The 10,686-nt window shown below is 48.6% G+C and overlaps 1 protein-coding gene across 1 annotated transcript; it reads right to left on the bottom strand.

Annotated features, from left to right (window-relative positions):
• Nucleotides 1–907: 907 nt before the first annotated feature.
• Nucleotides 908–2,518, bottom strand: LOC135527289 (uncharacterized). Its single transcript, XM_064955879.1, has one exon. The coding sequence runs from the start codon at nt 2,516–2,518 to the stop codon at nt 908–910; it is 1,611 nt and encodes a 536-aa protein (XP_064811951.1).
• Nucleotides 2,519–10,686: the final 8,168 nt, after the last annotated feature.

The raw sequence follows: 10,686 nt of genomic DNA, 5'->3' as shown, positions 1-10,686 counted from the left end.
TAGTCCAGGAAGGGGTATGGAGATGATGTAATGTAGTCCAGGAAGGGGTATGGAGATGATGTAATGTAGTCCAGGAAGTGGTATGGAGATGATGTAATGTAGTCCAGGAAGGGGTATGGAGATGATGTAATGTAGTCCAGGAAGGGGTATGGAGATGATGTAATGTAGTCCAGGAAGTGGTATGGAGATGATGTAATGTAGTCCAGGAAGGGGTATGGAAGGTGGTTATGGATGATGTTCCTGCAGTGTCACTCAGTGGAATTAGCTCGGGAGCAACATTTGTGCTGCTGCATGTTCTTCAACAGTAAACGGAAAGGGTTCCTCTGGCGCCTGCCTCTTGTTCACTCCGGCTCCCCACTCTTCCTGGCTGAGCGCTTACCTGACAACACCTGGGTAACCCCAGAGGCTGGAGGAGGGGTGGTGGGCAGGGGCATGGTGGCTGGGTTTAGGGGAGGAGGTGTGGTGGGCAGGGGCATGGTGGCTGGGTTTAGGGGAGGAGGGGTGGAGGGCAGGAGCATGGTGGCTGGGTTTAGGGGAGGAGGGGTGGTGGGCAGGAGCATGGTGGCTGGGTTTAGGGGAGGAGGGGTGGAGGGCAGGAGCATGGTGGCTGGGTTTTGGGGAGGCGGGGTGGTGGGCAGGGGCATGGTGGCTGGGTTTAGGGGAGGAGGGGTGGAGGGCAGGAGCATGGTGGCTGGTTTTAGGGGAGGAGGGGTGGAGGGCAGGAGCATGGTGGCTGGGTTTAGGGGAGGAGGGGTGGAGGGCAGGAGCATGGTGGCTGGGTTTAGGGGAGGAGGGGTGGAGGGCAGGAGCATGGTGGCTGGGTTTAGGGGAGGAGGGGTGGAGGGCAGGAGCATGGTGGCTGGGGTTAGGGGAGCAGGGGTGGTGGGCAGGAGCATGATGGCTGGGTTTAGGGGAGGAGGGGTGGAGGGGTGGAGGGCAGGAGCATGGTGGCTGGTTTTAGGGGAGGAGGGGTGGAGGGCAGGAGCATGGTGTCTGGGTTTAGGGGAGGAGGGGTGGAGGGCAGGAGCATGGTGGCTGGTTTTAGGGGAGGAGGGGTGGTGGGCAGGAGCATGGTGGCTGGGTTTAGGGGAGGAGGTGTGGAGGGCAGGAGCATGGTGGCTGGGTTTAGGGGAGGAGGGGCGGAGGGCAGGAGCATGGTGGCTGGGTTTAGGGGAGGAGGGGTGGTGGGCAGGAGCATGGTGGCTGGGTTTAGGGGAGGAGGGGTGGTGGACAGGAGCATGGTGGCTGGGTTTAGGGGAGGAGGGGTGGTGGGCAGGAGCATGGTGGCTGGGTTTAGGGGAGGAGGGGTGGTGGGCAGGAGTATGGTGGCTGGGTTTAGGGGAGGAGGGGTGGAGGGCAGGAGCATGGTGGCTGGGTTTAGGGGAGGAGGGGTGGAGGGCAGGAGCATGGTGGCTGGGTTTAGGGGAGGAGGGGTGGAGGGCAGGAGCATGGTGGCTGGGTTTAGGGGAGGAGGGGTGGTGGGCAGGAGCATGGTGGCTGGGTTTAGGGGAGGAGGTGTGGAGGGCAGGGGCATGGTGGCTGGGTTTAGGGGAGGAGGGGTGGAGGGCAGGAGCATGGTGGCTGGGTTTAGGGGAGGAGGGGTGGTGGGCAGGAGCATGGTGGCTGGGTTTAGGGGAGGAGGGGTGGAGGGCAGGAGCATGGTGGCTGGGTTTAGGGGAGGAGGGGTGGTGGGCAGGGGCATGGTGGCTGGGTTTAGGGGAGGAGGGGTGGAGGGCAGGAGCATGGTGGCTGGTTTTAGGGGAGGAGGGGTGGAGGGCAGGAGCATGGTGGCTGGGTTTAGGGGAGGAGGGGTGGAGGGCAGGAGCATGGTGGCTGGGTTTAGGGGAGGAGGGGTGGAGGGCAGGAGCATGGTGGCTGGGTTTAGGGGAGGAGGGGTGGAGGGCAGGAGCATGGTGGCTGGTTTTAGGGGAGGAGGGGTGGTGGGCAGGAGCATGGTGGCTGGGTTTAGGGGAGGAGGTGTGGAGGGCAGGAGCATGGTGGCTGGGTTTAGGGGAGGAGGGGCGGAGGGCAGGAGCATGGTGGCTGGGTTTAGGGGAGGAGGGGTGGTGGGCAGGATTATGGTGGCTGGGTTTAGGGGAGGAGGGGTGGTGGACAGGAGCATGGTGGCTGGGTTTAGGGGAGGAGGGGTGGTGGGCAGGAGCATGGTGGCTGGGTTTAGGGGAGGAGGGGTGGTGGGCAGGAGTATGGTGGCTGGGTTTAGGGGAGGAGGGGTGGAGGGCAGGAGCATGGTGGCTGGGTTTAGGGGAGGAGGGGTGGAGGGCAGGAGCATGGTGGCTGGGTTTAGGGGAGGAGGGGTGGAGGGCAGGAGCATGGTGGCTGGGTTTAGGGGAGGAGGGGTGGAGGGCAGGAGCATGGTGGCTGGGTTTAGGGGAGGAGGGGAAGGCAAGGCAGGAGATGGATGCTTTCTGAGTTTCTGAACCTGTTTCTCCAGGTGTTTCTGTATGTCTGAGCCCAGGACGGCTACCTCTATCACCGCCCCATACACCTCCCACGTCATCCCCCTCTCGTCCCACCTCACTTCCTGCACCAGCTCGTCCGACCTCTTCTCTTCCTTTGTCTGCTTTACTTGCTCCTTTGCTTTGGCATCAGTTTTCTCTTCCGTTGTCTCCTTCGTTCTTTCCTCCTGGTTTCTCTCCTCTGTTGGCTTATCAGGTTCCTCTTCCCTTCTCTCCTCCTCCTCTTCCCTTCTCTCCTTCTCCTCTTCCCTTCTCTCCTTCTCCTCTTCCCTTCTCTCCTCCTTCTCCTCTTCCCTTCTTTCCTCCACCTCCTCTTTCCTTCTCTCCTCCTCCTTTTCCGTTCTCTCCTCCTCCTCTTCCCTTCTCTCCTCCTTCTCCTCTTCCCTTCTTTCCTCCACCTCCTCTTCCCTTCTCTCCTCCTCCTTTTCCCTTCTCTCCTCCTTCTCTTCCCTTCTCTCCTCCTTCTCCTCTTCCCTTCTCTCCTCCTCCTCCTCCTCCTCTTCCCTTCTCTCCTCCTCCTCTTCCCTTCTCTTCTTCTCCTCTTCCCTTCTTTCCTCCACCTCCTCTTCCCTTCTCTCCTCCTTCTCCTCTTCCCTTCTCTCCTCCTCCACTTCCCTTCTCTCCTCCTTCTCCTCTTCCCTTCTCTCCTCCTCCTCCTCCTCCTCTCCCATTCTCTCCTCCTTCTCCTCTTCCCTTCTCTCCTCCTTCTCCTCTTCCCTTCTCTCCTCCTCCCCCTCTCCCATTCTCTCCTCCTTCTCCTCTTCCCGTCTCTCCTCCTTCTCCTCTTCCCTTCTCTCCTCCTCCTCTTCCCTTCTCTCCTCCACCTTTCTCTCCTTAGCCCTTTTCTCCTCTTCCCTTTTCTCCTCTTTCTTTTCCTCCCCCTCTCTCCCGCTGAGCTCTGGGAAGGCTGAAGGGGTGGTGGGAGCTGTTTTTGGAGACATGGGTGCCGTGGAGAGAGAATGAAACTCCACCTGCCGGCCTACTTGCAACTCAGTGTCATTAATCTCCACGCACGTCCTCCTAGTTTTACTCCTGAACACCTGTTTGGCACTGCACTGCCCGGTCTTGGGCTTGGTGAAAAGAGGTATTAAACTGAGGGAATTCATCCGAGCTTCACGGTGATAAGCGTGAAGCTCGGATGAATTCCCTCAGTTTAATACCTCTTTTCACCAAGCCCAAGACCGGGCAGTGCAGTGCCAAACAGGTGTTCAGGAGTAAAACTGTTTATTTTTTACTGGCTATAGAGTAGTGCGTGGATGGAGTTGGCATTGTGGTGCTCATGTGAATTTCCTTCAGACCAATGCTTACCATTGCGTTTTGAAAAGGTAATTTGCACTTTAAATTATGTTTTAAAAAATGTAAGTGTTTTGTCTCACATAATTTCTTGTCCAGGGCCTGGTTTCCTAAAATTATCTTAAGGCGAATAAGTTCATAGTTAAAACCTTCATAGACTCATTGTTAATTTCAGAGCTGTTTCCCAAACCATAATTACTAAAGTTGCACTTGAAAACACTTGTTATTTACAAACTGCCTCCGACCACTCGTAGAACAGCTAACTGAATCAAGATATTCATCTGTCTCTCTGTGACCACCGATAACTTCAATTCCATCGCTATCGGGAAAACGGGCCCTGCCTATTAATCCACAGACATGGCTATTTGCATTTATACAAAACATATGCAGTCTCCCTTTAATGAAGAGGGGATGTGAATATCAATAGCTTATATTTTTAACTAGGCAAGTCAGTTATGAACAACTTCTTATTTACAATGATGGGCCTACCCCCGGGCCAAACCCTAACCTGGACGACACTGGAGCATTTGTGCACCACCCTATGGGACTCCCAATCATATGTGATACAGCCTGGAATCAAACCAGGGTCTGTAGTGACACCTCTAGCACTGAGATGCAGTGCCTTAGACCGCTGCGCCATTCGGGAGCCTTCACATTAAACATGTATCTGTTACTGGAATTAATTATCAAAGTACTGAATAAGTTGAAAATAATGAAGTACGTTTCTTTGCATGTCTCAAGGATGCGTTATGGAAGAGGTTTATGAAATGGAGACGTCAATTAAGATTGGAATCATTTTTTTTGAAGATTTGAAAGACATCATTCCTTATCAAAAAAATGCCAATCAGCCAAGTTGCAGCACGTTATTGTGAAGAGCTGTATCTGATGATAATAAAGTGTTTTAATGTTTGTCATTTTAATTTAGAACAAAACAAAAACAAAAAAAACAAAAAAACACACAGGATACTTTTGTAAACTTGGTAGTCTCTATATCTTTGATACAGCTTGTTTGGCAGGAAATATCCCCCCCCCGTGTAAATACCAATGTAATCATATCACAGATTCCATATAAAACGGAAATTCAGCGTCATTTGGATTAACGTTAATGGATTTAGTGATACGACATGTAGGATAGGGACTAGTTCTATATTGGTCGGTTAAACTTACACACTCCAGTAAGTGATAGACGTTGATTCTTCAACAAACAACAACGCAATGCTTTCTAACCCTCATTTGACATTGACACTATTTTGTTATCTTGATTCTCAGGCCATCGGGCTGAAAGTATATCGTAACGTTATGACTATAACTAGTGTTCTCAGAAGGAGGGAAAACAAGGTACAACATACTTATGAGGAGTCACACTCTTACGACTTTGATTGAAGGATTTACAATCACGCTTGACATGAGATGAAACCTTGCATCCTACAGGGAGGAGGTCAAACAACCTGGCAGTGTGGTGCCAGAACAACCTCTCCCTCAACGTCTTCGATGGAGGGGAGAAGGGAGAGGAGGCGAGGGGGGGGGGCTCCTCTCCCTCAACGTCCTGGATGGAGGGTAGAAGGGAGAGGAGGCGAGGGGGGGGAGGGCTCCTCTCCCTCAACGTCCTGGATGGAGGGGAGAAGGGAGAGGAGGCGAAGGGGGGGGCGGCTCCTCTCCCTCAACGTCCTGGATGGAGGGGAGAAGGGAGAGGAGGCGAGGGGGGGGCTCCTCTCCCTCAACGTCCTGGATGGAGGGGAGGAGGGAGAGGAGGCGAGAGGGGGGGTATAGAGAGATGCGGCAGGCAAGAAGAAAGGAGCTGATAGTAGACTATGGGAAACGAAGAGGCGAGCACCCCCCCCCCCACACATCGATGAGGTTGTAGTGCAGTGGGTCGAGAGCTTCGAGAGTGTCCACATCATTAAGGAATCAACATGGTCCACCACACACCCCCACACAGTTCTGAAAAGGGCACAGCAATGCCTTTTCCCCCCTCAGGAAGTTGAAAAGACAGCATTGGCCCTCGGATCCTCAAAATGTTCTACAGCTGCACCGTTGAGAGCATCTTGACTGGCTGCATCACTGCCTGGTACGGCAACTCTACCCCCCGAGCCATGTGACTGCTAAACAAGACTGCTAAATAGCTAATCAAATGGCTACCTGGACGATCTGCATTGACCCTTTCTTGCACTAACTCTCTATGACTCTATGTACACACACTCAACTCTACCCACACACTCACACGACAAAAGTATGTGGACACCTGCTCGTCAAACAGCTCATTCCAAAATCATGGGCATTAATATGGAGTTGGTCCCCCCTTTGCAGCTATAATAGCCTCCACTCTTCTGGGAAGGCTTTCGACTAGATGTTGGAACATTGCTGCTGGGACTTGCTTCCATTCAGCCACAAACATTAGTGAGGTCGGCACTGATGTTGGGCGATAAGGCCTGGCTCGCAGTCGGCGTTCCAATTCATCCCAAAGGTGTTTGATGGGGTTGAGGTCAGGGCTCTGTGCAGGACAGTCAAGTTCTTCCACACAGATCTCGACAAAACATTTCAACCTCACTTTGTGCACGAGGGCATTGTCATGATGAAACAGGAAAGGGCCTGTCTAGAATGTCATTGTATGCTGTAGCATTAAGATTTCCCTTCACTGGAACTAAAGGGCCCGAACCATGAAAAACAGCCCCAGACCATTATTCCTCCTCCACCAAACATTACAGTTGGCACTATGTATTCGAACAGGTAGCGTTCTCCTGGCATCCACCAAACCCAGATTCATCCTTCGGACTGCCAGATGGTGAAGCGTGATTCAACACTCCAGAGAATGTATTTCTACTGCTCCGGAGTCCAAGCGTGACGAGCTTTACACCACTCCAGCCGACGCTTGGCATTGCACTTGGTGATCTTAGGATTGTATGCAGCTGCTCTGCCATGAAAACCCATTTCATCAAGGTCCCGACTAACAGTTATTTTGCTTCCAGAGGCAGTCTGGAACTCGGTAGTGAGTGTTGCAACCGAGGACAGACAATGTTTACGCACTACAGCACTTGGCCATCACGTTCTGTGAACTTATGTGGCCTACCAGTTTAAACTGAAAGTCACTGAGCTCTTCATTAAGGCCATTCTACTGTGAATGTTTGTCTATGGAGATTGCATGGGTGTGTGCTGGATTTTATACACTTGTCAGTAGTGGGTGTGGCTGAAATAGAATTCACTAATTTGAAGGGGTGTCCACATACTGCTGTATATATGGTGTACTTACACTGTCACCTATGTCTAGTCACTTTATCCCTACTTATATGTACATAGCTACCTCCATTACCTCCATTACCTCTTCCCCCTTCACATTGACTTGGTACTGGTACTTCCTGTATATAGCCATGTTATTTTCTACTTCCTGTATATAGCCATGTTATTTTCTACTCCCTGTATATAGCCATGTTATTTTCTACTCCCTGTATATAGCCATGTTATTTTCTTCTCCCTGTATATAGCCGTGTTATCATCTACTTCCGGTATATAGCCATGTTATTTTCTACTTCCTGTATATAGCCATGTTATTTTCTACTCCCTGTATATAGCCATGTTATTTTCTACTTCTTGTATATAGCCATGTTATTTTCTACTTCTTGTATATAGCCATGTTATTTTCTACTCCCTGTATATAGCCATGTTATTTTCTTCTCCCTGTATATAGCCGTGTTATCATCTACTTCCGGTATATAGCCATGTTATTTTCTACTTCCTGTATATAGCCATGTTATTTTCTACTCCCTGTATATAGCCATGTTATTTACTACTCCCTGTATATAGCCATGTTATTTACTGCTCCCTGTATATAGCCATGTTATTTTCTACTTCCTGTATATAACCATGTTATTTTCTACTTCCTGTATATTTATTCCTTGTGTTACTATTTTTGCATTTTTGCATAAATGTTTAAAGGACCCGTCAGTCAGCATTTCACCTGTTGTTTACAAAGTATGTGACAAATAAAATGTTATTTGATTTTATTCAACACTCCCTTCAGCAAATCAACAAATAATTGTGTTATGTGGAAACATGCACGTGATAAACTAGCTAAGCTTTACCAATAAAAACTAAACCAAGCTTTATAATTTCCACGGGCATCAATACATTGTGTAGGCAGCAAGCAGCAGCACCGTTTCTTTGGGGCCACAAGCTTAGCCAGAACACAGTGTTCCAATGTTCCACAGGCAGTACCCTCACTATATCACTTTCCAAGGTCTCAGCCAATCCCTGGCCACCTCACAGAACTCTGAATGCGGTTGCCTAGCAACCGTTGCCGTGATGGGAGGGAGGGAGGGAGGAGAGCTGAAATAAACAACAGATAAAATGCTCATCGGGAGGCTGATTCCCCAAAACACTGTTGTCATAGCGATGACGATAGTGATGATAGTGCATCTGTTAAACAACCCCTTAGCAACAGTTTATTTGCATGATAAATGGATAAAGTACCTAATATAGTGAGATACAGTGCCTTCAGAAAGTAGTCATACCCTTCACTCAATCCACATTTTGTTGTGTTACAGCGTGAATTCAAAATTAATTCAAAATATTTTTTTCAGAGAAAATGACCAAGTGAAATTATATTTATTTCGTTTTTTTTTCTCAAATGTATTAAAAATGAAATACAGAAATATCTCATTTACGTAAGTATCCACACCCCTGAGACAATACATGTTAGAATCCGCTTTGGCAGTGATTACAGAGTCTTTCTGGGTAAGTCTCTAAGAGCTTTGCAAACCTGAGCTGTGTTGAATACCCATACTAACATACTGTATACTACATACTAAATGAATATATACTACACACTATATACTGTTAGTTCATTTGAATATACTGTAAACTAACAGTATCCTTTCACTTTCAGTTGAGTGTACTAGCGCTTCACCTCTTTACCGGAAGTTGATGCTGTTGCTATGCAACCTCTTGGTAGCTTGTTAGCAAAACATATTACTAGCTAGACATTTTACGATTTGTGAATTCAATCTGGAGTGCCAGGGTGTACTTGACATGGAGGGGGAGGGGGGGGTACTTGACATGGAGGGGGAGGGGGTGTACTTGAGATGGAGGGGGGGGTACTTGACATGGAGTGGGAGGGGGTGTACTTGAGATGGAGGGGGAGGGGGTGTACTTGAGATGGAGGGGGAGGGGGTGTACTTGAGATGGAGGGGGAGGGGGTGTACTTGGCATGGAGGGGGAGGGGGTGTACTTGAGATGGAGGGGGAAGGGGTGTACTTGAGATGGAGGGGGAAGGGGTGTACTTGAGATGGAGGGGGAGGGGGTGTACTTGACATGGAGGGGGAGGGGGTGTACTTGGCATGGAGGGGGAGGGGGTGTACTTGACATGGAGGGGGAGGGGGTGTACTTGAGATGGAGGGGGAGGGGGTGTACTTGAGATGGAGGGGGAGGGGGTGTACTTGACATGGAGGGGGAGGGGTTGTACTTGAGATGGAGGTATCTAGAATTGACATGGTAAAGCTCATATTATTAAAATATGGAGTTTAAAGTATAACTCTGACTTGTGTGTGGTTTGTAAACTCTCCTTTCACTTAGTAATACAGGAAATTACCACGACAAGCGTGATCTGGGTTCCACATCTTTTTATTTCTAGGTGAAACTCACAGCCAAACAACAACAATAAATCTCAAAACAAAATGTGAAGCTAACAATAGTGCTAATAGGCAACTATCCATAGTCAAGATCCCACAAAACACAAAGGGGAAATGGCTGCCTAAATATGATCCCCAAATCAGAGACAACGATATACAGCTGCCTCTGATTGGGAACCATACCAGGCCAACATAGAAATATCTTCACCTAGATGACCCACCCTAGTCACACCCCGACCCAACCAACATAGAGAATAAAAAGCTCTCTATGGTCAGGGCGTGACACACGACAAAATTTTCTGATGTCGTGATCTTTGTGTCCACGCGTTCGTGTGTGTGTGTGTGTGTGTGTGTACGTGTGTGTGTGTGTGTGTGTGTGTGTGTGTACTGTACCCATGTTGGTTGTTTCCTTGGAGGATAAGCCTGGACAGCATCACATTAACTATGTAGTAGACACATACTTCTGTTATGACGATGTTACGACACATTATGTCAGCTGTCATATCATGGTTTATGCTTCAAATAGTGTTACCCAACATTCTCCTTCAACAAGACTGAAGATTAGCTAAGGGTTTAGTGAATCTTTTAAAATTCTTTCCACTGAAAATAGATTTTCACAGACTGCTGTATGAATTAGGATTTTCTGGCACAGGAGGACTGATATTCAAAAGAAATCCAGGCCAACTTCACAGATTATAATAATGATTATTTCAACACTTTATAAAGCACTTATAATGTAACATTTGTATTCACTGACTTGAGACACAGATAATAAACTTTACAGGTAGGATATAACTTTACAGGTAGGGTCATGGATATTATCTAAGCTGTTGAACTTTACAGGTAGGGTCATGGGTATTATCTAAGCTGTTGAACTTTACAGGTAGGGTCATAGATATTATCTAAGCTGTTGAACTTTACAGGTAGGGTCATAGATATTATCTAAGCTGTTGAACTTTACAGGTAGGGTCATGGGTATTATCTAAGCTGTTGAACTTTACAGGTAGGGTCATGGATATTATCAAAGCTGTTGAACTTTACAGGTAGGGTCATAGATATTATCTAAGCTGTTGAACTTTACAGGTAGGGTCATGGGTATTATCTAAGCTGATGAACTTTACAGGTAGGGTCATGGGTATCATCTAAGCTGTTGAACTTTACAGGTAGGGTCATGGATATTATCTAAGCTGTTGAACTTTACAGGTAGGGTCATGGATATTATCTAAGCTGATGAACTTTACAGGTAGGGTCATGGATATTATCTAAGCTGATGAACTTTACAGGTAGGGTCATAG

Source organism: Oncorhynchus masou, chromosome 32 (genome assembly GCF_036934945.1).
Source record: "Oncorhynchus masou masou isolate Uvic2021 chromosome 32, UVic_Omas_1.1, whole genome shotgun sequence".
Lineage (NCBI taxonomy): Eukaryota > Metazoa > Chordata > Actinopteri > Salmoniformes > Salmonidae > Oncorhynchus > Oncorhynchus masou.
The sequence above is the reverse complement of the archived record's forward strand: the minus strand, read 5'-3'. Positions and strand labels throughout refer to the sequence as shown.

Excerpts from the sequence above, each read along its gene's own strand:
- LOC135527289 (XM_064955879.1), bottom strand. The coding sequence starts at position 2,518 with ATGACGTGGGAGGTGTATGGGGCGGTGATAGAGGTAGCCGTCCTGGGC.